Genomic DNA, 26747 nt, shown 5'->3' with positions numbered 1-26747 from the left:
GCTCGTACACGTCTTATCCCATAACTTCGCACGGCAACGCCAGCATGCAAAGCTGACATGGCCGGCCGACACAGCTCGTGGCCATCGGAGGCCAACCATTTTCCCCCAGATTTAAGATCGTGGCCGTCTTTGCTTCTCATGGCTGAACTCCCCCTTGCATGTATGAGAGATTGACTTGGAACGAAAACCAAGTTAGAGAAGTGAACTGTTTGGGTGGCGTTGTCCACTGACTTTGACATGTAACAACCTCCAAGCATCAGAACATTATTTAAGAAGGTCTTCTCCCATGGTATGCATGCAGTTGGCTAGCTTTTATACGTTTAGCTTGGGAACACTGCGCAGTGAGTCTACATACATATCCCAGAGAATGATGCCTTTTTCTTTGGGATGAAACAGGAGACCGACTGTGCCGAAGAGGTTACTACTGTTTGTGAAGGGCCCTCTCTACGAAGACAAAGGACAAGACAGTGGGGGAGGAGATCAGACCTTGTGGCTGGGGAAGAAGAGAAGCAACAATGGGTTCAGTACAGCTGTTGGGGGAGATGGGAGTGTTGGGAAGAGGAAAGGCGAACAAAGTGAGAACACAAATGATTGATCCTGCACGCATTCATCTCTATTCATTTGTCAGTTTCTTTGACGTGGTGCCTTGTTCTTCCAACCATATTGTACTGTACAAAGATGAAGTTTTAGCTTGAGATTATGATCAAAGTACTATATATATATATATAAAGGACACTCTACACCACTTTTTTCTACAAAAAGTTCGATCCGGATGTGAGAGTAGAAACTGCTACAATCCTTGCAACATCTTCCATTTATTCTCGTGTATTTGACATGGTCAATAAGAGATAGAACTGGGTTTTCATGCATTAAGTTGGCTACAGGGAGTAATCATGTCAGCATCCCTCAAACATGCTACTTGGATCCTACAACAGAATCAATCAGCTGTTGGTCGGACACGACAGCATATAAGACTTATCCCAACAATCTACAATTACAATAAGACTTATCCATACTATTAAGGATCATTCTAATAGGTGCCATCGAAACAAGACATAATCTTAAGGGATATCTTATCCTTGAATCAAGAAAGCTAGATTGCACCATCATCCGACATGTGTAACATCTGATTGATCTTTCAGAAGTAGAATGGTGGGTTATTGAGAAACGGAAGTCAAACCTCAGTGTTCATCTGTGACATGTGAAGTGATTTATTGCACTTAAACCTAACAATATAATTAACAAGTACAAGGTTTTTAAGATGATAGCTTTTGGTTTGTATCTTCAAGTTAAATACTATGGCTTTTTAATCTAGATTTTAAAGTTTCGATTTGCACCTCAGTTTATGAGCTTAATTTACGAGCAGATAAATGCCAGTGAATAACTCGAAGAACGTTGATATATAAAACTGGGAATTCTAATCAACGATTAGGTTATAGAATAACTAGGAAGAGAAGCTGTGTGATGCATAGAATATAAAACAAATTATGATGATGTCGCGTTAATTAGATAATTAGAGAAAAAAATGTCACGAAAAACTAAAAAGGCTAATTAATGATCTAAAATTCCTCAAATTAATTCATAAACCCAAGTCTATAAAGAAAAATGTATCATAAAATTTTCACTGACTTCAAATTTGACATCATGCTACATAATCTGGTGTCAGCTTGACAATCAATTATGAGATAAGGTCAAACCTTTCAAGAAACTTGACAACTTCTCACTGTGTTCATCCAGCAGACTCGAGTGTGATGAAGAAAACAACACTTAGTCGTCTCTCGATGGATTTTGGGTTTTTGATTCTTCTTCAAGATTACTGCCAAAACTGAAACAGGTTTTGCCGTCTCCCAACACCGGCGGTTCGTGGAAGAAAACGCGCGTCTCCCGAGTCCTCCGGATCGGCGAGGAATTGGCGAACCGTCCGCCGACCAAAAGATCGGAGTGGTCCAGAGCGCGAAACCGAGACGGTACACGCGTCGCACAGAGGATCCCCTTGCAAGATGCGCAGCGTAGACGCACAGGACAGCTGATCCTGCCTCCCATGCCTCTACTGCCACTTCTACAGTGTCCATGACAGCGACATGACATCAATAATAATTCTCTCTATTTCTTTTTTGTTCTCGGTTTTTTTTTTAACATACCCCCGTAGAAGATCTTAATTTCGTATATATATATATATATATATATATATATATATATATATATAGGAGTGAGAACAGTTCTAGAAATTATTGCATATTACCCCTGAGAAGGGGCAACGACATTATTTCGATCTTGGTGAGAATATATATGCAAAAGTCTCATTCTGGGGTTCTATTTTTTACGGGCGGAGAGGGCTCTTTACATTAAGATCTGAGGAGAGAGTGGTACCAGTGCGGCGATCCCTTTCTCTCTCTTCCCTTTTGATTAGCAACGGATTCGGGGGCGATGCCCTCTGAATTCTCGCTGGAATCGGGTGGATCTTAGTCGGGAGAGGACGAAGAAGGAGAAATATTCCGCCTTTTGCAGTGTTGTCTGCTGAATCTGGAGTTAGAATAGATGATACCTGCGGTCTTTGGTGGTGGATTTGTGTCCGTCTCGGGCCGTTGGAGTCATGGGTGAAGAAATGGTGCTATTTTGTTTCGAAAGTTGAGATTTTTCGGTTTAAGATAGGGATTTCGGTAGTCATGGACTGGGTTTTGTAGGGTTCGGGAGTGTAGTATCGAGGCGTTTAGTTGAGTTGTGGGGTGTTTGTTTCCTGTTTGTGCCTTAGGTGTCGTGGAGAAGGGAGGGAGTGGTGTTCGGTGGAGGTGACTCGGATTTCAGATTGTTGGGCTATTCTGAAGGGAAGTACGAGGACAAGTGGAGTCGATCGGTTCTCCACTTTAATCTGATTTTTCTGCTCTCCAAGCAGTTCTGCGCACCGAAAGGTAAGAAACTGATTCGATTTATTGATTACTGCGGTTCCGAATGAGTTCTAGGTTTTGTTCTTTCTTTTAGGTATCAGAATCCCACCCACCTTCGGGGTTACTTTTGGGTCACTTTGTTCTTGTAGCTTAGGGATCCTAAGTCCTGTTTTGATTCCTTATCTTCAGGAGATCGCGAAAAGGGTGGGAGTCTTTTGAATCTATACATCGGTTGGCTAAAAGGTGAGAATTTTTGGAACCTTGCTGTATCTCATGTTTTTCCTTTTCCTGATGTAGTTCTTTCTGTAGAACTTGTGCCTGAAACCAGTAGAATTTTCTTCTTCTTTCCTTTTTTCTTCTTTTTTGCAGCATTCTTTTGAAACTAGCTAGAATTGCTCTTGCCCATGCTCACATTTAGCAAATCGATGAAAGAATCATCAATGAAGCAAAGTGACAAGTGCCTGGACTCCCAGCTGTGGCATGCCTGCGCCGGTGGAATGGTTCAGATGCCAGCAGTGAACTCCAAGGTCTACTACTTCCCACAGGGTCACACGGAGCATGCCCAAGGCCTTGTGGATTTTGGGACCTCCCAGCGAATCCCACCTCTGATCCTTTGCTGTGTAACTGCTGTGAAATTTATGGCTGATCTGGAGACTGACGAGGTGTTTGCAAAAATCAGCCTGGTTCCACTGAGACCCAACGAGCCAGACTTTGGAGAAGATGATGGACTGGGTCTCAGTATAAATGGAGTTGATGTACAAGAAAAGCCGGCATCTTTTGCCAAGACTTTGACACAATCGGATGCCAATAATGGTGGGGGCTTCTCTGTCCCACGTTACTGTGCTGAGACCATCTTCCCGAGGTTGGACTACTCGGCTGACCCTCCTGTGCAGACCGTGCTTGCAAAGGATGTGCATGGTGAGATTTGGAAGTTTAGGCACATATACAGGGGGACACCTCGTCGGCATTTGCTGACAACTGGGTGGAGCACTTTTGTTAACCAGAAGAAGCTTGTGGCAGGCGATTCAATTGTGTTCTTGAGAACAGAGAATGGGGATCTCTGTGTGGGAATCCGACGGGCTAAACGAGGTGGGATTGGTGGGGGACCAGATATCCCATCAGGATGGAACCCACCGGGTGGGAATTGTGCATCTAGCTATGGGGGCTTCTCTGTCTTCCTAAGGGAGGAAGAAAATAAATTGATGAGGGGAAATGGCAATGGTGGTGGTGCTGGTGGGGCTATGAGGATTAGTGGAAGAGTAAGGGCAGATTCTGTCATCGAGGCAGCAACACTTGCAGCTAATGGGCAACCTTTTGAGGTTGTGTATTATCCTAGAGCAAGTACACCAGAGTTCTGTGTGAAGGCTGCATCAGTAAAAGCTGCAATGAGGATCCAATGGTGTCCAGGGATGAGATTTAAGATGGCTTTTGAAACTGAGGATTCCTCGCGGATTAGTTGGTTCATGGGGACGATATCTTCTGTTCAGATTGCAGATCCTGTACGGTGGCCTAATTCGCCTTGGAGACTTCTGCAGGTATCCTCTTTATAGGTCATTAAAAATAAGATACATAATTTTGTTATTCTATAGTGTTAATTTGTTTGTTCATTTTCTTTTATCTTTTACAGATTATTCATAGTTTCTGTGCTTGATCTCTTTTTGTTGAAAACCTTCCTATTCACCTTTCTGATATGTAAACCTCATTGTTCTGATCAATAGCTTAATTGATGTAGCACAAGCTAAATTAGGGTTAATGGTTAATAGTTTTCCTTCTCTCTACTTCCATTCCCATACTAATTGTGCTTGTGATTTGTTAGTTAGCCTCTTTTCTTGTTTATGGTCCCTTTTCGCGTGGTTGTACCTATGATTATCTGCTTATTATTAATGTTGATTTTGGATTATAGGCATTATGTTTCTCGGATAATCATGCCACCGATGGAGGCACCAGATGGAGTTTCTAGTTCTGGAGCATAAGTAATGGCTATCTTAGTAGGCATGATGAATGAGGTCCCTTGAACATATATCTTGATGATTGATTTCTTTCAGTGTCGTACATCCTTGCTCCTTGTGGAACCCACCTAACAAAATTCACAAATTTACTGTAAAATTTGTTTCTAATTTGAATCATTTGTCAATGATTCATCTATTTATAAATCATTATGTTGTAGCACTTGGATTTCTTCAATTAGTGATAAGCCAATAATGACTTTGCGTAAAGGAAGTCTCTTCAAAAGATACCTGGCAGAAGGTTGCTTGTCTCCTTTGACATATAGTATCTCAGTAGAAACATCAAGAAAATGTCTTGTGCTTTCTAGTTGGACACAAAGAAAATTGATTTAGAATATGCCAGTCTAGGAAACAAGAAAAAGGGAAAAAAAATCCATCAAGGCTTCATGCATTTGATACCTCTCGTTCTCAAATAGTTATGTTGCTGCTTTTGACAAGTTATATTTTGTTTTCTGTAAGTTTTCATTGTATTTTGTGTATTACCCAGAAATGTTTGCACTATCATGCTTTGCATATACTAGAAATGAATTATTTGCTTTATGACTTAAGACTTCTGGTTGTTTTTTCTTAGTTTCATTCTCTCTCTGTTCCTGCACTTCCCTGCTGAAATGTAACCATCATTCAAACTGCCTTTGCAGGTCACATGGGATGAACCAGATCTGTTACAAAATGTGAACCGTGTGAACCCATGGCTAGTTGAACTGGTCTCAAACATGCCAGCTATCCATCTTGCTCCCTTCTCTCCGCCGAGGAAAAAGCTCCGCATCCCTCAACACCCTGATTTTCCCCTTGAAGGCCAACTTTCAACACCAATGTTCCCCGGAAATCCCCTTGGTCACTGCACCAGTCCTCTATTCTGTTTCCCAGACAGTACTCCTGCAGGCATACAGGGAGCCAGGCATTCTCAATTTGGTATATCTTTATCAGATCTCCACCATAACAAACTGCAGTCAGGTCTGTTCCATGCTGGCTTTCACCGCCTTAATCACACATCTTCACTCTCAAGAATATCAGCAGGTGTAGCCGTTGATAGTCCTGCCATTGATAAAAACATTTCTTGTTTGTTAACAATTGGCAATACTTCCCAAAGCATAAAGAATCCCTGCAATGCAAAGCCACAACAATTAATGCTTTTTGGGAAGCCAATACTAACCGAGGAGCAAATTTCTCTGAGCAACTCTGGGGATATGGTCTCCCCTGGAGCCACTGGATACAGTTCTCCTGATGGGAATCTAGAGAAGACAACCAAATTTCCAGAAGCATCTGGTTCTGCAACTAACAAAAATGTGGCTGTGGATAATTCATCTTGTAACAGATTTGAGTGGTACGGGGATCACCATTCATCAGACCTTGGTCTGGAGACTGGACATTGCAAGGTTTTTATGGAATCAGATGATGTTGGCCGCACCCTTGATCTCTCTGTGTTTGGTTCTTATGAAGAACTATACAGAAGGCTAGCCGACATGTTTGGGATTGAGAAATCTGAGATGATGAGCCATGTGATTTATAAGGATGCGGCTGGTGCAGTTAAACTCACTGGAGATGAACCTTTCAGGTTAGGATTCCGATAACAGCAACAATCAAGATTTTGGAGTGTCCATTCTCTCTTGTGGTGGTTTTAGATTGTCATTTCATTGTTGAAGAACATTTATATGTTTAGACCATACTTAACAATCTGCATCCCTCTTCCATAAATTGGGTCTTTTGCCTAATTTCGCTGAACATTACACCTATTTAATTCTTGCTTTTTCCCACTTGATTTCTTTGTGTTTGCCTGTTCAACCCGTGGTATGGTTCTATAACTGATGACTTCAACTTGAGTCTTATTAAGGGATCCATGAGATTAGTTAGCTTGTTTTAGTACACCAGTTCAAATTTGTAGAGTTTCACAAACTGTGTCATAGTTTTCAGTCTGTAATTGGTTGTAACTTCTTTCTTTCCATGGACTATGTCACAGATATTGTTTTTTCGTGGGCTGCACTTTCAGTTGTGTTTATGTGATAGGAGGCACTCATTTGTTTAAGAAATGTGAACATGTCTTTTTGACCCAAGAGTGTTTTTCTGATGGAACTTGTTCTGGTCTTGTTGCAGTGACTTTATGAAAACGGCACGGAGGCTGACAATATTAACAGATTCGGGCAGTGATAACATAGGAAGGTAGGAAAAATTGTCAGAATTTACTTTTAAATAAGCATCTTGTTCAGTGTTCCTCCTTGGACAATTTTCCTTCCAAGTATTTTTAAGATCCAGAATCCAGTCTTATCTATCATTTTGTTTGAGATGAGCTTTCGAGCGTTGGTCATTTATGTCAGATTAATTTACCTACAGGACTATTCTTTTTTTTTCCTTTTTCTCCTGGGCATTGCTTTGATGCTTTCAGAAAGTGCAAGCTTTCTGATGTCCTTTTTTGTATAGTAGATATATGGAGGTTATAAACTCTACTTGAACATTCATCTGTATCTTGGTTATTCATAGAGGTAAAGTCTATTTCTTTTCTTGATGAACCTGATAAGAACCTGGTTATGGTTGTTGTTAGTTCAAAAGACAATAGTCTTCAAAGGAACATTTGGCTTCTGAGACATGTTGGTGTCTTTGATCGATTGGAATTGTTATTTTTTTTGGTTTTCAGATCGATGCTACCAGGATCGTTCAGCACAAACCTACAGTGCTGCAGTTGATTCACAAAGCCGTGGGGAGCTGCATGGACTTTGTTTAGTTGTCTGGAGTTGGAAGAAATACAAATCGAGTAGAGAATGTATTCAACAAACCCTTAATGCTGGTTGTTGCTTCTTCATTTTGTCTCCTTGTTTGCCAAGTGATAGACGGTCTGTTTCGAGCTTTTCTTTGCGTTTGTGAACCTGTAATAGCTAAGTAGCGCACTCTTCGAACTGTGTTTTTCAAGCAAGATTAGCATGTTTGCTTTGAAGGACGTAGATGCAAATTGTCCTTATCAATAACCATCGTGGATCTACTTACTTGCAACTTTCTATTTCATCAAATGTTGCTGTCGAACGAGGTAGGTAGCATTCTCTTCAATTGGCGACGGTGTTTCCTTCATCAAGAGACCAATGCACTGAAGAATGCTCCACCGAAGAATGTTTCCCAACTGCTGTGTCGTTGGTCATGAACACAGTAACCAGCAGATGTGACATGAGGTTAATCAGCACGTAAATCTCATATGATTTGATTCCAAGATTATAATAGTAAGAATCCCATCAGAAACACACAGAATTAAATAGGAGCCTCGTCGAAGACTGCACCGCGAATTCTTCCCATCTCCCTCGGCGCAACCGTAGGGATAGGGAATAAACTACTGCGTCAGACTTGGGGATCGCCGAACCGACACGATTATAATAACAAAACATACGAAATTGAATGCTATAGGCCCGGACCGGACCGGTAGCCGTGCGGTCCGACCCGCACGTGTGGGACAGGTCAGCGACGCCGTCTTGTGGGCCCCGCCTGTCCGTTGACCGGGAACGGTGGTAGCGCCGTAGTTCAAGGCGCGGCACAAGCAACGAGGAAGAGGGAATTGAATCGGGGACACACGCATTACTTACTTCCATCCTCGTTTTTATTTATGGATTTCTTCCATGTTTTATAGCGACATCATGATCTATATTTGTCTGTTGGAGACTGGCTGGGTGAGTCAAAGACGTCCTCGAATGCTGTGCACAGAAACAAATGCCACTTTGCATTCAGTGCCTTGAAACAACATGGTAAACCCAAAGCACTTGCCTAAACCACCACGCCCTTGGCCTCCCTCCTCTCGCAGCACAAAACGAAGCTTGGGCGTTGAAAGATCCAACACGGCGAGAGGGACACGACATGGGGTGCCGAGGCAGTGTGACATCAACCGTGTCCGGTTCGGGCTTCGTTCCCGGCCGACCGATCCGGTTCCTGAGCCGTTCCGGTCCGCGGAATCTGCCCCCTCTCTCGCCTTCTCGGCTCCCGTAACGTCCCGTTTGGGAAGCGGTGCTGCTGCGGCCTTGGCCTCGACGGCAGTGTGACACAAGTCAAAGGTGTCGACCTGATCCGCGTTTGCAGCTTTGTGCCATCTCAAGGATATGGCACTCGTTACAAGAAAGCTTTTTTTAACTTGCTGTGATGTCTTTTCCCGTGTGGTCAGAGCCGAGACATTGACTCCCGTAGCTCGAAGAACAAGATGAGATGTGGACTAAGAGAAGGCTGTCTTGTGGGGTGGGGGTGATTTAGGGTCGCTATCGGTTTCCAGCTTCTCAAACTTTTGTGTATAACACTTTTTTTGTTTCTTCTGTGCCAAATTGTTCATACGGCAAAAAAGATGGTAGAAATAATAAAATATAGACCACCAGAAAAAATAAAAATAAAAATACATGGTAAAAAAAAGAAAAAGAGATCCAAAGAAATACTACAAAACTGAAGATTTTAAGATTATACATGTAATTTTTTTTTTTGGATGATATATTTTTTGGGATTTTAGAGCCAAATGTTTTAGAAGGAATGTTAGTACATAACTATAGAAGGACTCCTTATAAAGAAAGAATATTTTAAAAATTAAAATTTAATTATTATATAAATATCATGTGTATTTCTACGATGCGAGAAAAAGAATAAGTTTTTTAAAGATTTATTTGAAAAGGTGTACAAAAAGATTTGTGCTTGAGTTGAGTTAATTCAATAGCTTTGCAGTTGATATAGAAAAGAAGTGTGGAATCATATTAATCTTACATCAATTTATATTTAACCCATCAGATTATACCGCAAACGATAAAACTTAAATTGATAGATCGATTTAAATCCAATATGTATAACTTAGTTTGATTAGAGTATTAAAAATATTTATATGTATGAGATCAAAAGATATATATTGAGAGGAGAGTCTCAAGTTACATGTATTAGGTTTGATTCATAATTTATAAACTTTTAAAGTTGTTAGATAAAATTTGGTTTGAATGAGTAAAAAAAAAAAAGTTAGAAAAATGAGTTGAGCCAATCATATTAGGGTTTAATTGAATGAGTAGATGTGAATGAGTGAATTATCTCATAGCATTAAAAAAAATACAAACTAAGTATGAACCCTCAAGAGTAACAAAAAAATAATCAACACACATATATATAATGAAATTATTAAAAATATTCATGTACATAAAATAAAAAGAGATATACTAAGAGCATAATTCCATATAGCTAAGAATCAAAAGAGTCAACTTACATATATTAACTTTGACCTGTAATATAAAAATTTAAATTTTTGGATAAAATTAGTATATGACTTGAAACTTTGATCAGTTTGACTGAAACTTACTTATAACAATCAGTTTTATTTTCTTAATACATAGCTAAAATAAGATTTAAATATAAAGTATTTTTGTCGAATATTGTATTATATTGTTGGCCATTATCATAGATGAGAAATAATACATGATTTTATGTAGAACCCATGCATTTAATTAATTGATAAGAATATTTAATCCTATATTAATTGAGAAATAAGCGAATCAAGAGCTTATAAACTCATCGGATCACTCTTATTTTTAACCTCATGAACTTAGCACCAATAACCATCAAATCAAATGTTAACTTATCACCAATCAATCTAAGTGGTGGCAATGATATGATGCCAATTCCCAATCGCTGTGGCAATGATATGGTGCCAATTCTCAACACAACTATCATCATCACCCACCACCACCAGGTGGGATAATAGTTCGGAATGGCAAAAGGCCAGGCTGGGCCGGTCCATCATAGTTCATCAAATATTTTCAGATTTATTATTGATTGATGAGACAATTTATCGTTTATCATTTGACCTTTGAAATCATTCAAATATTTAAGAAAACTGCTGTTTTGAAATCATTCAAAACGTCCTCCAATCACTAAACGAATGGCATTTGGAGGATGTTTTGGGAGTATCAAGAACTGTGGTTGGTTAGTTCTGGACTTAATTTTAATCGAATTCTATTCTCTAACATGTTGACGTCGTCAATTCCGAGTTTTGAATTAAAATATTTTGTACGTGATAGTAGATCAAGAGGTCGGTACTAAGAGGGGAGGTGAATTAGTGCAGCTGAAAAATCATGTCTTCAAAAACTTTCCTACGATAAAATCTACGTTGTAAACGATTTCGGAAACTTAACTTAAAAGCGTACGGAAGCATAGTAACTAAGTAAAGTAGTTTGCAGTATATAAATGATAATAATAGAAATGCAAACAAGATTTTAGAGTAGTTCGGTCAATGTGACCTACATCCACTTTCAGCTTCCTCCTCCGATAAGGTCACCAGCGTCCACTAGAGGTCTTCCTTCAATAGATGAAGACTAACTACCTTTTACACCCCTCTTTTCCTTTTCACAGGTTTGGGTGACAACCCTTATAAGCACTCACACTCCTCTTACAGGATTCTAAACTTAGAGTGGAGGAGAGAATTTCTAAAGAGATTGCAGTAGTATTTTCTCACTTTTGAATACTTTGTGCTTATGTCTTTTAACCAGGGATGAGAGGAGTATTTATAGGCTTCAAGTTGATTTAAACTTGGAGCTTAAAACTTTCCCATCCCGGGTTTCCCGAGCACGGGCGGTACCACCGCTCAATGTCAGTCTGACACTGATATTGCCCTAGGCAGTACCACCGCCCAGTTTAGCGGAACCACCGCCTAGGGGGTAGTGCTTAGCGGTACTACCGCCTGGCACCCTGTCAGGTGCAGTACAACCACCTAGACTGGCAGTACCACCGCCTGATATAGTCTCAAAGACTATGCAACGACGGTGAGACTTCTTGGGACACTGTTTGGCCCTCTTATTGGGCCCAACATAATCCTTACATAGGCCTAGCTGACCCCTAATTGGGTTGGCCCAAATCCAAACCCAATTACGTACTAACTACGATTCCTAAGACATTTGCTAAGTTAAACAAGTCCCTACGTCTTGGTTTCTTCCGGCGAGCTTCCGGTGAACTTCCAATGAACTCTCGGCAATGTTCCCGCGGACTCCCGGTAAGCTCCTGGACTTCACGATGATCTTCTTGGCGGGTTCCGACGAGCTTCTCTAGCAAGCTCTAAGACTTCTCGGTTGGTTTCGCCAGAACTTCTGACGAACTCTCGAACTCTCAATGAAATCGCGTCCTTGACTCCGAGACTTCATTTTGCTTCATGCCTTGCTATTGTAGTTAATCCTGTATATGTAAAACACATTTCGATATAGACAATCATTACTAAGCATTAATCATGTTGTCCGGCATGTCATTGGTCCCTCGACGCTTCGTCCGAATCTTCGGCGCATCGTCCTCTCTTGCAACCTATTGCCCAATTGGCCAGTTGACTCCGCAACTCCGATATCCTTGGCGCAATATCCGCTCTTTTTAGCCCGATGCCTGAATCCATAGCCCGAAGCCTTCTGTCGATACGTCGACCGATCCTCTGGCTCGACGTCCAATCTTTTAACATGTTCCTCGGCCCAATATGATTCTTTCTACTTTAATTGTCTCATCTTGATCTAAGCATCCTGCGTCGCTCAAAATACAAATTAAACATAAACAATTATCAATTGGTTTCATAATCGAGATTCAAACATTTCGATGCACTCATAAACTATCTTAATTTTATAGTTTTAATTCTTAAACTTCTTCAAAGTTTATAAACTATTCAATCATATATATTTAATTATAGTTCTATTTAAGACAGTAAAAGAGAATAAACGAAATAAAACATTGGAAGACGATGAGCACATTCGGTATGACATAACTTCTACGCTATTCCATGTGGATGCCCACTTCTGCATCAACTCATTAATGCTAACAAATTGGCATGAAACAAATGATGGACAAAGCAATCCACCAAGATCAATTTGTTTGCTTGACTTGAGAAGCTTGAAAATGTTGAATACAACAATATTCAAAGTATCAACTTTTAACTGTTCAATAATGTTATATTGTCATTTTCCTACAGTCCTATTTGAAAGAACTCTATCAAATAATCATCTTGTAGCTACTAAGACAATCAACTATCAGTAACTTAGACTTAAGAATCAAATTAATAAGTTAGCTGATTTATCCATATGATACAACTCGAAATACAAACACCTCTATAAATAGATTCGGAGGGATTACTTCTTTACTTTGAAATACTATTCTATAGAATTAATAGAAACAAGTTTTGAATTAATAGAAACACAAAGGGTGCTTTTTTTATCAAGACATTAATTCAGGATTAATATCTAACCATAATATCCATTTCGAAAATACATCTACCTAAGACTAACATTCTTTATCATTAATAAATATGACAATTCAATTCAGATTTATCTTCCTCATTAATCAATAGAATTTAAGTAATTTATTAAATCATCATTAATATCAAAGGAATCAAAAAGGATACATGAGTCATATTAATTCTAAAATTCGATATATTTCTTTCTACGTATCACAACATTAGTTTTTTATTTAACATAATTCACTATGATTTTTTCATAATGGTCCAATGATAGTATCTTTATTAAAGATAAATCTGGCCAAGTTGTACACAATGTAAAAAATAGAATAAATTATAAACACATAAATGAGCTTAGAGTGTCAAATAATTATTCATGAACATAACATAATATCAATAATAATGTATTATGCAGTCTTTTGACATATTTATTAAATAACTTGGGAGACAATCTTTTTGTTAATACATCTATAATCATAAGAGCGTGCTAATGTATTCAATTGACAGAAATTCCTTTTTTATAATCAAGTATTTTACTTCCATATGTTTAGTACTCCTTATAATACTTATCATTTTTAGGATGAATATTACTGTAGAATTATCAAAATAAATTTTCAATAGCTTGGTAATGCTTTCGACAATCCTAAATTCTGAAATAAAATTTTGTAATCATAATCCATAAACTATGACTTCAAAATATGTCACAAACTTTGATTTCTATAGTGTCTTGGCAATGATAGACTACTTTGCACTCTTCTTTAAAATTGCTCCTCAAATTTCAAGGAATAAATTCTTTTATATTAACACATCCAACAAAATCTGAATTTAAATATCCAATCACTTCAAGATCATTTGATCTCCTATGAGTAAGCATGTAGTCTTTCTAAGTATATTAATATTTTATTTGTAACTTTTTAATAATTTATTTCAGGATTACCTTGATACTTGCCCAATATTCTGATAGTAAAATTCTGGCCTGATTCAAGTTTCGACATACATTAAGCTTCCACAATATATGTATAAGGAATTCTTTTTATTTGTTCTCATTCTAATTCATTATTTGGACAGTTAAATTTATCCATTGAACAATTTTTCATCTTAAATCCCTTAAAAACTTTATTAATATTTACTTTCTAACACAACCTAAACAATTCTTATGGTTTATCCTGAAATATTTTAATTCCTATCACATAGGTTGCCTCTCTCATATCTTTCATTTCAAAAATTCTTAGAGAGATATTTTATGGTTTCATATAATAAATCAAAATTATTAGTAACAAACAAAATATCATCAATATATAGAATAAAAAAGAAAAACTTACCGCCATTGACCTTTATATGTATACATTGATTAATAATATTTTTTAAATCTAAAAAAATTATAGTATCATTAAACTTAAGATATCATTATTCAAAATCTTATTTAAATCTATATATTAATTTCTTAATTTTACAGACCATATGTTCCTTCCCTTTAACTTGAAATCCTTCAAGTTGGTCCATGTAAACTACTTTCTCTAAGTTCTCATTTAGAAAAATAATTTTCACATTTATTTGGTATAACTCTAAGTTATAATGAGCTATTAAAATCATAATAATTCTAAAAGAATCTTTTCTAGAGATTTAGTGAATAAGTTATTTGGTGAAAAAGTATCTTTGTAGTCAATGCTACATATTTTAGTGAGACCTTTAGTAACAAGTTTGATTTTATACTTTTTCAATATTATCATTTGGGTATTGTTTGGTGGCCTATTTACAATCGATATTTTTATGTCCTTCAAACAATTCAACAAAGTCCCTAACTAAATTTTTATTCATCGATTTCAATTATTTTTTTATATCATCGATCCAATTTTTAAAATTTATACTTTTAGTGACTTGTGAAAAGGAAACCAGATTATCATATATACCGAAGTCATTTTATAACTTCTGTAAATAGATCAAATAATCATTGAGAATAGCTGATATTTTTTTATCATTAAGATCTCCTTAATATTATTCCTTATAATTCACTTGCTGTAGATTTATGCATGATAATTCATTATGAAATGGTTGATCATTTATTTATTGTTGAATAATTGACGGAACAACGACTACTTTAGCTACTAGTAAAGGTACTTCAATTTGAATTTCTTGAATAACCACATTTCATGATTCACCACTCATACTAATCTCATCATTTCGAATAAATATAGTATTCTTAGTTTCTATAATTTTTGGACTATAATTAGGATAATAACATCTATATCATTTGGATTTTTCTAGATAACCAATGAAAAATCCATTGGTCTTTCTAAAATATAAATTTCTTTCTTATAAATTATAATTTCTTACTTGTGCTTTTAAATTAGATGTCTTCCTATTTCATATTTCAAATAAAATCTTTAAAACTATATTATTAAAAACTCTATTTTATATATATATATATATATATATATATATATATATATATATATATATATATATATATTATATGTATATTATGAAATGGGTAAAGGTAAATGACTTAACATACTCTTAACCATATCCATCAAGATATGGTTATGCCTTTTTGCTATTATACCATTTGGTTGCATTGTACCTGACAGTATATTAAGCACATATGTCATGACTTTCAAAGAATTTGACAAATAAATCTTGACATTGTTCTAATTTATTATACCTATAATAATACTCACCATCTCTATTTGATCTTATAGTTTTTAATGTTTTTTATCTAATTACCTCTAAACCTCCTTAATGTACACCTAAAAGCATCCATTCATTCATTCATATTTTTTATGCATAAATAAATATAATCATAATATGAAAAATCAATAATAAAGGTCATAAAATATTTTTCTCCATCATAATATACTATAAAAATCAATAATAAAGGTCATATGGAAAAATCAATCAGTATCGAGAAGTTTAATCTGATAAATAAGGAAACAAACGAGGCATGCGAATGATGGGATAAATGACCATTGCATAAATCAGATTCTGACTTGCAAATAAACTGTAAATGCATATCAAAAATTTCCTTTGGGCGAAACAATTGTTGAATCTCGGATTTTGATGATGAAGTCAATTGTCATTTGTTATCTAATCTATATGTTGAGATAAGTGTGCAGGATTAACTACGATGAAAGTAAGACATGCAGCAGGAGTTACGCTGGAGTCAAGACAATGATCACGTTGGGAGTTCGAGAGTTCAACGGAAGTTCGGACAGTCGTCGGAGGTTCTGCGGGAACAAATCCGAGAAGTCCATGAGCTTGCCAAAGAAGCTCGTCGAAACTCGCCAAGTGGATCGTCGCAAGTCCAGGAGTTTGCCGGAAGTCTACAGGAGCATCACCGAGGGTTCATCGGATGATCGACGGAAGTTCGCCGGAAGCTCGCCGGAAGAAGCGATTGACGCACCGGAGCAAGTTGCAGTAATTGTCTTAGGGAATATCGTAGTTAGCACAATGATTAAGTTGGAAATGGGAGGTGATCCCATTAACTTAATCTTGGGGCAATTGGGCCCCTGAAAAACCCAAATTGGGCCAAATGGATCAACCCATTCGGACCCTGATTTTTGCCAGGCGGTTGAACTGCCCAAGCCAGGAGGTGGCACCGTCTGGGCTAAGTCTCCGAGCGAGACTGGGCGGTGCAACCACCCCAGCCAGGAGGTGGCACCGCCTGGGCTCAGTCTCCGAGCGAGACTGGGCGGTGCAACCTCCCATGACAGGAGGTAGCACCGCCTAAGCTCGGTCTTCGAGCTCTGGCAGGAGGTGCAACCGCCCCTGACAGGAGGTGGCACTGCCTAGAGGCTCAGTCTTCGAGCTCTGCCAGGCGGTGCAACCGCCTCAGTCAGGAGGTGCAACTGCCAGATCCCGGAATTCCGAGAATTGACAGTTTTGAGCTCCAAATTCGAACTGGGTTGGGGCCTATAAATACCCCACCCTTTCAGCACTGAAAGTACACAACATACACCGAAATCCTGATCTTGTTCTGTGATTTTTAGAGCTCAAAATTGTTGTAAAGGTCAAAAGTTCTTCTCCCTCTTTTCTTCCAAGTTCTGAGCTTTAAAGAGAGGAGAGAAAATTCTGTAAGGGTTGTCTCCTAAGCCCATCAAAAGGAGTGAAACTGTAAAAGGGTGGTTGGCCTTCGCCTATTGAAGGAAGGCCTCTAGTTGATGTCGGTGACCTCGTCGGTGGAGGAAGCCAAAAGTGGAGTAGGTCAAGATTGACCGAACCACTCTAAATCTTGGTTTGCATTTACTTTGAGCATATTATCTTTACTGCAAACCTCCTCAAAAGCTTACTGCTTTCTACGCATATACGATCGGGTTTCAAGCTTTGCACCTTCCGAATCAGCATTTAGACGTAAATCAGTTTTATCGTACGATCATCATATTTCGGTTTGTGTTTACGTTTTGATTTCTATTATAACTGCAAACTGCCTTTATATCCTTGCTTAAACTGCATCTCGCTTAATCAAGTGATTTACGAATCAGCATTTAGACGTAAATCAGTTTTTTTTTCATACGAATATCATATTTCAGTTTGCGCCTACTATCTGATTTGAATCATAACTGCAAACTGCATTTATATCTTTGCTGCATCTCGATTAAACAAAAGTTAAAGTGATTTACGAATCAACTTTCTTACCAAAATCACTTTTAACGTACGAACGCAGTTTTTGATTTAATCGTAGAAGGTTTTCCGCTGCACTAATTCACACCCCCCCCCCCTCTTAGTGCTCTTGATCCTAACAATTGGTATCAGAGCGGGGTTAACTCTCAAACGGATTAAAACCCAAGAGAGATGGCATACGCCGGAAACCAAGAGGGCCATTCTATTACACGTCCACCCATGTTCAATGGGACGGACTACACCTATTGGAAGACCCGAATGAGGATCTTTCTTATTTCTATGGATTTTGAACTTTGGAATCTTGTCGAAAATAGATTTTCGAAGTCTTTTCTTCCAATGATCGATTGGAATGAATTGGAGAAGAAAGCTTTCGCTCTTAATGCAAAGGCTATGAATGCCTTATTTCGTGCGCTTGATAAAAACGATTTCAACCGTGTTTCGGTTTGTGAAACCGCATTTGATATTTGGCACACACTCGAAGTGACTCATGAAGACACAAGTAGAGTGAAAGAGTCAAAAATCAATCTTTTGTTACATTCTTTCGAACTTTTCCGGATGAAACTGAGTGAGACTATTGGCGACATGTTTACCCGTTTCACGGATGTCGTCAACGGCCTAAAAGGACTCGGAAAAAGTTTTTCGGATTTTGAGCTCGTAAATAAGATTCTAAGATCCCTTCCTAAGAGTTGGGATCCTAAAGTCACTGCTATTCAAGAGGCGAAAGATCTAAACAACTTCCCTCTTGAAGAACTAATCGGGTCATTAATGACCTACGAGATGACTTACAAAGCTCATGAAGAGCAAGAAGATATCCTTCCAAAGAACATGAAGGATATGACACTCAGAACTTTAGAAGACCACTTGAGAGAAAACTCAAGTGATGAGGACTGTGACGATGACTTGGCACTTCTAATAAGAAAATTTAAAAAATTCATTAAAAGAAACAAGTTTAAGAATGACACAAAAAATAAACTTGAACCTAAGAAGGACCAAGTTATTTGCTACGAGTGCAAAAAGTCGGGACACTACAAAAGTGATTGTCCCCAAGTCAAAAAGAGAACATCAAAGAAGAAGGCGCTCAAAGCAACGTGGGATGACTCAAGCGCGTCCGAAGAAGAGGAGTCCAACACCGAGCAAGTTGCTCATTACGCCTTAATGGCCATCGGAGAGGAGGTAACAAATTTAATAGATGCAGATTTATCATTTGATGAATTATTAAATGCCTTCCATGACTTATTTGATGAATGCAAGATTATTAGTAGAAAATATAAATTGCTAAAAAAGGAGCATGATAGTCTTACTTGTAATTTTGATAAGTTAAAAACTGAATATCATGATAGTTCAGGTTCATGCATAAAATGCCATGATCTAGAAACTCTCCAAAAGGAAAACTTACTACTTAAGGACACCTTGAAGAAATTCGAGGTTGGTAGCAAGTCATTGAACATGATCCTTACAAACAAGGGTCACGTTCCCAAAAGAAGTGGAATCAGATTTGTGAGAAGTCCTCACCAAAATCCAACCACATTCATAAAAGGCCCCATCTTACATGTTCGACACCAAAGCAAATGCAACTTTTGTTACAAACTTGGACACAAAATGCATTATTGTCCATTCAAGAAAATTAGTCCGAACAAATTAATTTAGGTTCCTAAAGGAACCATGATAAATTCTATGCAACATGATAAACAATGTAGATCTATTTTTGAGGCATCCAAAAGCAAATGGGTACCTAAAGATCATCCTTTCTTGTAGAAACCTATACCATCGCAATCTAGGAGCAAGAGATGGTACATTGATAGTAGATGCTCAAGGCATATGACCGGAGATCCATCTCAATTCTCTAAGCTCACTAGTATAGATGAAGGCTATGTCATCTTCGGAGACAACAACAAGGGTAAAATCATTGGCAAAGGAACCATAGGTAACAAATCCAACTTCTTTATTGAAGATGTTTTGTTAGTTGATGGTTTAAAACATAACCTCTTGAGTAATAGTCAATTATGTGATAAAGGATATATTGCCAGATTCGAATCTAATGCTTGCATCATTGAAAAACCACACAAAAACACGTCTATGATTGCATTAAAACAAAATAACGTATACACTATCGACATCAATGATTTGTGTAATGAAATGTGTTTTTCGGTTTTGAATGAGGATGCTTGGCTATGGCATAGAAGATTAGGTCATGCTAGCATGAAACTAATCACTCAAATATCATCTAAAGAACTTGTAAGAGGAATTCCTCATATCAAGTTCATCAAAGATAATGTATGTGATGCTTGCCAATTAGGTAAACAAATTAAGGGTAGTTTCAAATCTAAGAATCAAATAAGCACCTCTAGGCCCTTACAATTGATCCATATGGACTTGTTCAGACCAATCTCTACATCAAGCCTAGGAGGTAGCAAATAGGCCTTCGTCATTGTGGATGACTATAGCAGATATACATGGACTTACTTCTTCAAATAGAAAAATGAATGCTTTAGATATTTTACCAAGTTTTGTAAACTTGTTCAAAATGAGAAGGGTTCTATGATTTCGTCAATTAGAAGTGATCACGGTGGTGAATTTCAAAACCATGATTTTCAAGAATTTTGTGAACTCAATGGATACAACCATAATTTCTCTACTCCAAGAAATCCTCAACAAAATGGAGTAGTAGACAGAAAAAATCGAAATTTACAAGAAATGACAAGAACTATGTTGAATGAACATAGCCTACCCAAATATTTTTGGGCCGAAGCCGTAAACATTACATGCTATATTTTGAATAGAGTTCTAGTAAGACCCTTACTCACCAAAACTCCCTATGAGTTATGGAACAACAAAAAACCCAATGTTTCATATTTTAAAGTCTTTGGGTGTAAGTGTTTTATCCTGAATGAAAAGGATAACTTAGGAAAATTTGATGCTAAATCCGATGAAGGAATCTTTCTTGGTTATTCTTCGGTTTCTAAAGCTTTTCGTATCTTCAATAAAAGAACTTTAATTATTGAAGAATCTATTCATGTTATTTTCAATGAGATTTCTGAAATCAGGAAAAATGATTTTGATGATGATGTTAATTTTGATTCCTTGAATTTAAATGAAACCCCGTCTCCAACTAGCAACTTGGATGCATCCACTTCCGAAACATCCTTACCCAAGGATTGGAAGTATGTAGATGCTCATCCTAAGGAGCTAATATTAGGAGACACATCAAAGGGGGTTCAAACACGATATTCTCTTAAAAAATTTTGTGCCAACACCGCTTTTCTCTCCCAAATTGAACCCAAATGTGTTGACGAAGCCATGAAAGATGATTCATGGATTATCACAATGCAAGATGAATTAAATCAATTTGAGAGAAATGAGGTGTGGAAGCTTGTTCCTAGGCCAACTGACCATTTAGTTATTGGTACTAAATGAGTTTTTAGAAACAAGCAAGATGAATATGGTATCGTGGTTAGAAACAAGGCTAGATTAGTCGCCAAAGGTTTCAACCAAGAAGAAGGTATCGATTACGAAGAAACCTTCGCTCCTGTGGCTCGATTAGAAGCCATAAGGATGCTCCTTGCCTACGCTAGTAGTAATAATTTTAAGTTGTTTCAAATGGATGTTAAAAGCGCTTTTCTTAATGGCTTTATTTCCGAAGAAGTCTATGTTGAACAATCTCCTGGATTTGAAAATAATAACCTCCCCAATCATGTGTTTAGATTAACTAAAGCTCTCTATGGTTTAAAACAAGCTCCGAGGGCTTGGTATGAGAGACTTAGTTCTTTTCTTATTGAAAATAATTTCACGAAAGGCAAGGTTGATACTACATTGTTCATCAAGAATTTTGAAAATAAGTTTCTCATTGTTCATATTTATGTTGATGATATTATCTTTGGTTCTACGAATGAATCTCTTTGTGAATCTTTTGCTAAAACTATGAGTCTTGAATTCGAAATGAGTTTATTGGGAGAATTAACATTTTTCTTAGGCTTACAAATCAAACAACTAAGCAATGACATCTTTATTAGTCAAACTAAATATGCTATGAATTTGCTAAAAAAGTTTAATATGAATAACTCAAAAGCTATTAACACTCCTATGAGCACCTCCACTAAGTTAGAAATTGATGAAAGTGGAGAAAGCTTCGATCAAAAAACTTATAGGGGTATGATAGGAAGTTTACTTTACCTCACTGCAACTAGACCAGATATCATGTTCAGTGTAGGTCTTTGTGCTAGATTTCAATCAAACCCTAAGATATCTAATCTCAAAGCAGTTAAAAGAATACTTAGATATCTTAATGGTACCACAAATCTAGGATTATGGTACCCAAAATCAGAGAATCTTGAGTTAATTGCTTATGCTGATGCGGACTTTGCTGGCTGTAGACTAGATAGAAAAAGCACATCAGGAACATGTCAATTTTTAGGACATGCCCTTGTTTCCTGGTCATCTAAGAAACAAAACTCGGTTGCACTATCAACAACCGAAGCTGAATATATTGCAGTAAGTGCATGCTGTGCACAAGTTGTATGGATGAAAAACACCTTAGAAGATTATAAAGTTCATCTTAAAAATATTCCCATTAAATGTGATAACACAAGTGCAATATGCTTAACAAAGAATCTTATACAACACTCAAGAACAAAACATATTGATATTAGACATCACTTTATACGAGATCATGTTACTAATCATGATGTAATCATAGAGTTCATTGATACTAAACATCAATTAGCTGATATTTTTATAAAACCTCTAAGTGAAGAATAATTTGATTTCATAAGAAGAGAATTAGGAATGTTGATGTGTCCGAATACATAAACTAGTTAAAATTATTTTTCGGACTTAATTGAATGATCAAATCACTTGATTGTCATTACATGCCTAAATAACATGTTGGAAATTATGTGTTGAATACAAAAATTTCCATAACAATAAGCATGTTTTGTCTTCATGATTGTATTTGAAAATCTATAGCATAGTCTTGTCCGAATGCATGAAAGTGTTAATTTCATTTTCGGATTCGCTTAACAATTGGTATCCTAAAAATCGGATTTTCTCATACACTTATATGAAAAATATTTTTCTGAAATGGATTTGATGAAATGATTCCTACTTATGAATTCCATCTTGAAATATGGATGATAATGTTCTTGATACCTGAAGCATGATTTAATCTCTCATCGGTTTTAACTTCACTCAAAGTAAACTCACAAATAGCTGGTATCACAAATGGCCTTCCTCCTTCATGCAAAAAGATTATAACAAATAAAAAGGAAGAAGTATTCAAAGCAATCTACATATCATGATTTCCTTTATATGCTTGCACAATTGATTTCCTATCACTTACTATTGGAAAATAACATGAACCTAGTAAAGGCATGAACGACTATCACACTTATGCTCAAAATTTGCTTATATTGTTCTCCTGGTATCACAACTACCATGCTTTTTGTTGATGACAAAAGGGGAGAAATATATGAGTATTAATGCCATGCTTACATCACCAAGAGATGCTATGATTGCTATAATTTGCATTATGCCTTGTTTGTATCATGTCAAGATATCAAACAAAAAACTTGCATCGTAATTTTACATATTGATATCTTACCATGTGATGAAATGCAATAATTGCGAAAACATTTGAAATGTGTGCATCATGTAATGATATCAAAATCTTACTTCGCAGTTTTACATGTTGATATCTTACAATATGATGAATTACTACTATTACCATCATTCAAACTTGTAATGTAAAATTTGAAAATGAATGTCAAGCCTTGACATCATCTTCAGAGAGATACATCATGATGGGAGTATTGATAAGTTTAAATGATTTTAACTTATCAATATGTCTCTTGAATTCAAAGGTTTTGAATTCAAGAATGACTTATCTCAAGTATGGCATATAGACAGGGGGAGTTAAGGTTAACTCCATTATCAATTGATTGTCATCATCAAAAATGAGGAGATTGTTGAATCTCGGATTTTGATGATGAAGACAATTGTCATTTGTTATCTAATCTATATGTTGAGATAAGTGTGCAGGATTAACTACGATGAAAGTAAGACATGTAGCAGGAGTTGCGCCGGAGTCAAGACAATGATCACGTTGGGAGTTCGAGAGTTCGACGGAAGTTCGGACAATCGTCGGAGGTTCTGCGGGAACAAATCCGAAAAGTCCATGAGCTTGCCAAAGAAGCTCGTCGGAACTCGCCAAGTGGATCGTCGCAAGTCCAGGAGTTTTCCGGAAGTCCGCAGGAGCATCACCGAGGGTTCATCGGATGATCGACGGAAGTTCGCCGGAAGCTCGCCGGAAGAAGCGATTGACGCACCGGAGCAAGTTGCAGTAATTGTCTTAGGGAATATCGTAGTTAGCACAATGATTAAGTTGGAAATGGGAGGTGATCCCATTAACTTAATCTTGGGGCAATTGGGCCCCTGAAAAACCCAAATTGGGCCGAATGGATCAACCCATTCGGACCCTAATTTCTGCCAGGCGGTTGAACCACCCAAGCCAGGAGGTGGCACCGCCTGGGCTAAGTCTCCGAGCGAGACTGGGCGGTGCAGCCACCCCAGCCAGGAGGTGGCACCGCCTGGGCTCAGTCTCCGAGAGAGACTGGGTGGTGCAACCTCCCTTGACAGGAGGTAGCACCGCTTGAGCTCGGTCTTCGAGCTTTGGCAGGAGGTGCAACCGCCTCAGTCAGGCAGTGGCACCGCCTGAGCTCGGTCTTCGAGCTCTGGCAGGAGGTCCAACCGCCCTTGACAGGAAGTGGCACCGCCCAGAGGCTCAGTCTTCGAGCTCTGTCAGGCGGTGCAACCACCTCAGTCAGGAGGTGCAACCGCCAGATCTTAGAATTCCGGGAATTGACAGTTTTGAGCTCCAAATTCGAACTGGGTTGGGGCCTATAAATACCCCACCCTTTCAGCACTGAAAACACACAACATACACCGAAATCCTGATCTTGTTCTGTGATTTTTAGAGCTCAAAATTGTTGTAAAGGCCAAAAGTTCTTCTCCCTCTTTTCTTCCAAGTTCTCAGCTTTAAAGAGAGGAGAGAAAATTCTGTAAGGGTTGTCTCCTAAGCCCATCAAAATGAGTAAAACTGTAAAAGAGTGGTTGGCCTTCGCCTATTGAAGGAAGGCCTCTAGTTGACGTCGGTGACCTCGTCGGTGGAGGAAGCCAAAAGTGGAGTAGGTCAAGATTGACCAAACCACTCTAAATCTTGGTTTGCATTTACTTTGAGCATATTATCTTTACTGCAAACCTCCTCAAAAGCTTACTGCTTTCTGCGCATATACGATCGGGTTTCAAGCTTTGCACCTTCCGAATCGGCGTTTAGACGTAAATCAGTTTTATCGTACGATCATCATATTTCGGTTTGCGTTTACGTTTTGATTTCTATCATAACTGCAAACTGCCTTTATATCCTTGCTTAAACTGTATCTCGCTTAATCAAGTGATTTACGAATCATCATTTAGATGTAAATCAGTTTTTTTTCGTACGAATATCATATTTCAGTTTGCGCCTACTATCTGATTTGAATCATAACTGCAAACTGCATTTATATCCTTGCTGCATCTAGCTTAAACAAAAGTTAAAGTGATTTACAAATCAGCTTTCTTACCGAAATCACTTTTAACGAACGAACGCAGTTTTTGATTTAATCGTAGAAGGTTTTCGGCTGCACTAATTCAACCCCCCCCCCCCTTAGTGCTCTTGATCCTAACAACTATAATATACAAATGTAATGATACTTTTTTATATCTCATTTTACTTGACAATTGAATATATTCAAACCGCTATCTTTGGATACACAATGCAATCTAGTAGAATATATCAATTATCATATTTATTATTATGTGATCTTAATGTTCAACCACTTTAGCATCTAATAAATCACATAATACATAAAAGTTAAGTTAATCATAATTTTAACTCATGATATATAAAATAAAACTATAATGTCATAATTTAATTTATTACCATAATATGACATATAATCATCCATTTCATAAAAATGAAAGAAAATCAAGTTTCATGGGTGGTACAATATAAACAAAGTTAAATTCGATCGTTAAGAGTTAAATTATAATCGAAATCAATGTAAAACAACACAATCATAATTTTAATCAATCATAAGAGGAACAAAAACTCAATATTAAAAAATCACAAGTCCTAAAACATGGCTAAACATTTAAATCTATGCACAAATAAAACTTCAAGATGAGCAACATAAATCCTATGATCTTTGAACTCAGTGATTTTCACAGATATAAATTTTAATTGAAAAAAACATACCCCGATCCATCAATGTATACCTTAAAGAGATTCTTTAAGAAATCCGAATTTCCTAAAGAACAACTCAGATAAATACATCTTTGGTTTCTCTCCCTTACCCCTTTATTTTGACATATGTTATTAATGAAAATATCATTTCTGTTCTATGGGTGGAGAGAGGACTAGATTCTGAATATATAGTGACATAAAAAAGATGCCTTCCATCAAGACATCAATTCAGAATTAATATCTTATTAATACATATGATAATTCAATTCAATTTTATCTTCCTCATTAATCAATAACATTTAAGTCATGTATTAAATCATCACCTATATCACGGGAACTGAAGGTTATGTGGGCTACATTAATTCTAACATGGTTTGTCCATCTCCGAGGGGTCGTCTAGGCATTCTAATTCGTTTATTCAATCTTGTCCTTTCTACTTGCATTGCATAATATTGATTCCGAGTTTTGGAAGTTTTCTTGTGACAAAGACTCAACATTTAGTTTCTTTGATGAGTGGCACGAAGGAATAACCTGAGTAACGAAGATCGGAGTGTGTGTGGTCAAGAAGATGAACGATGCATTCATTACATGCCAAATGTGCAGCACTGCCGAAAGTGTTTGAGCTAGTGGATGATTCTGATTGATTATTCACAGATTTGGCTTCCGATTGGTTCATCTCAAGCTGTCAAACTTCGTGACGACTTTGAGAACGCTCTGTCGATTATTAAAATGACACACAATTATAGTTTCTGAATTCTGTATATTTATACCTTCTGTAT

General features: G+C 37.3%; 1 protein-coding gene across 1 annotated transcript; it reads left to right on the top strand.

The window, feature by feature from the left end:
• The first annotated feature begins 2299 nt into the window (after positions 1-2299).
• LOC103981930 (auxin response factor 18) lies at positions 2300-7824 on the top strand. Its single transcript, XM_009398698.3, has 6 exons — positions 2300-2909; positions 3075-3128; positions 3255-4420; positions 5530-6446; positions 6983-7048; positions 7521-7824. The coding sequence occupies exons 3-6, from the start codon at positions 3290-3292 to the stop codon at positions 7567-7569; spliced, it is 2163 nt and encodes a 720-aa protein (XP_009396973.2). The 5' UTR covers positions 2300-2909; positions 3075-3128; positions 3255-3289; the 3' UTR covers positions 7570-7824.
• Positions 7825-26747: the final 18923 nt, after the last annotated feature.

Source organism: Musa acuminata, chromosome BXJ2-4 (assembly GCF_036884655.1).
Source record: "Musa acuminata AAA Group cultivar baxijiao chromosome BXJ2-4, Cavendish_Baxijiao_AAA, whole genome shotgun sequence".
Lineage (NCBI taxonomy): Eukaryota > Viridiplantae > Streptophyta > Magnoliopsida > Zingiberales > Musaceae > Musa > Musa acuminata.
The sequence above is the reverse complement of the archived record's forward strand: the minus strand, read 5'-3'. Positions and strand labels throughout refer to the sequence as shown.

Coding starts and splice junctions, on each gene's coding strand:
- LOC103981930 (XM_009398698.3), top strand. CDS start 3,290: ATGCTCACATTTAGCAAATCGATGAAAGAATCATCAATGAAGCAAAGT. Junction 4,421..5,529: donor CGCCTTGGAGACTTCTGCAG/GTATCCTCTTTA, acceptor CTGCCTTTGCAG/GTCACATGGGATGAACCAGA. Junction 7,049..7,520: donor GGCAGTGATAACATAGGAAG/GTAGGAAAAATT, acceptor TTTGGTTTTCAG/ATCGATGCTACCAGGATCGT.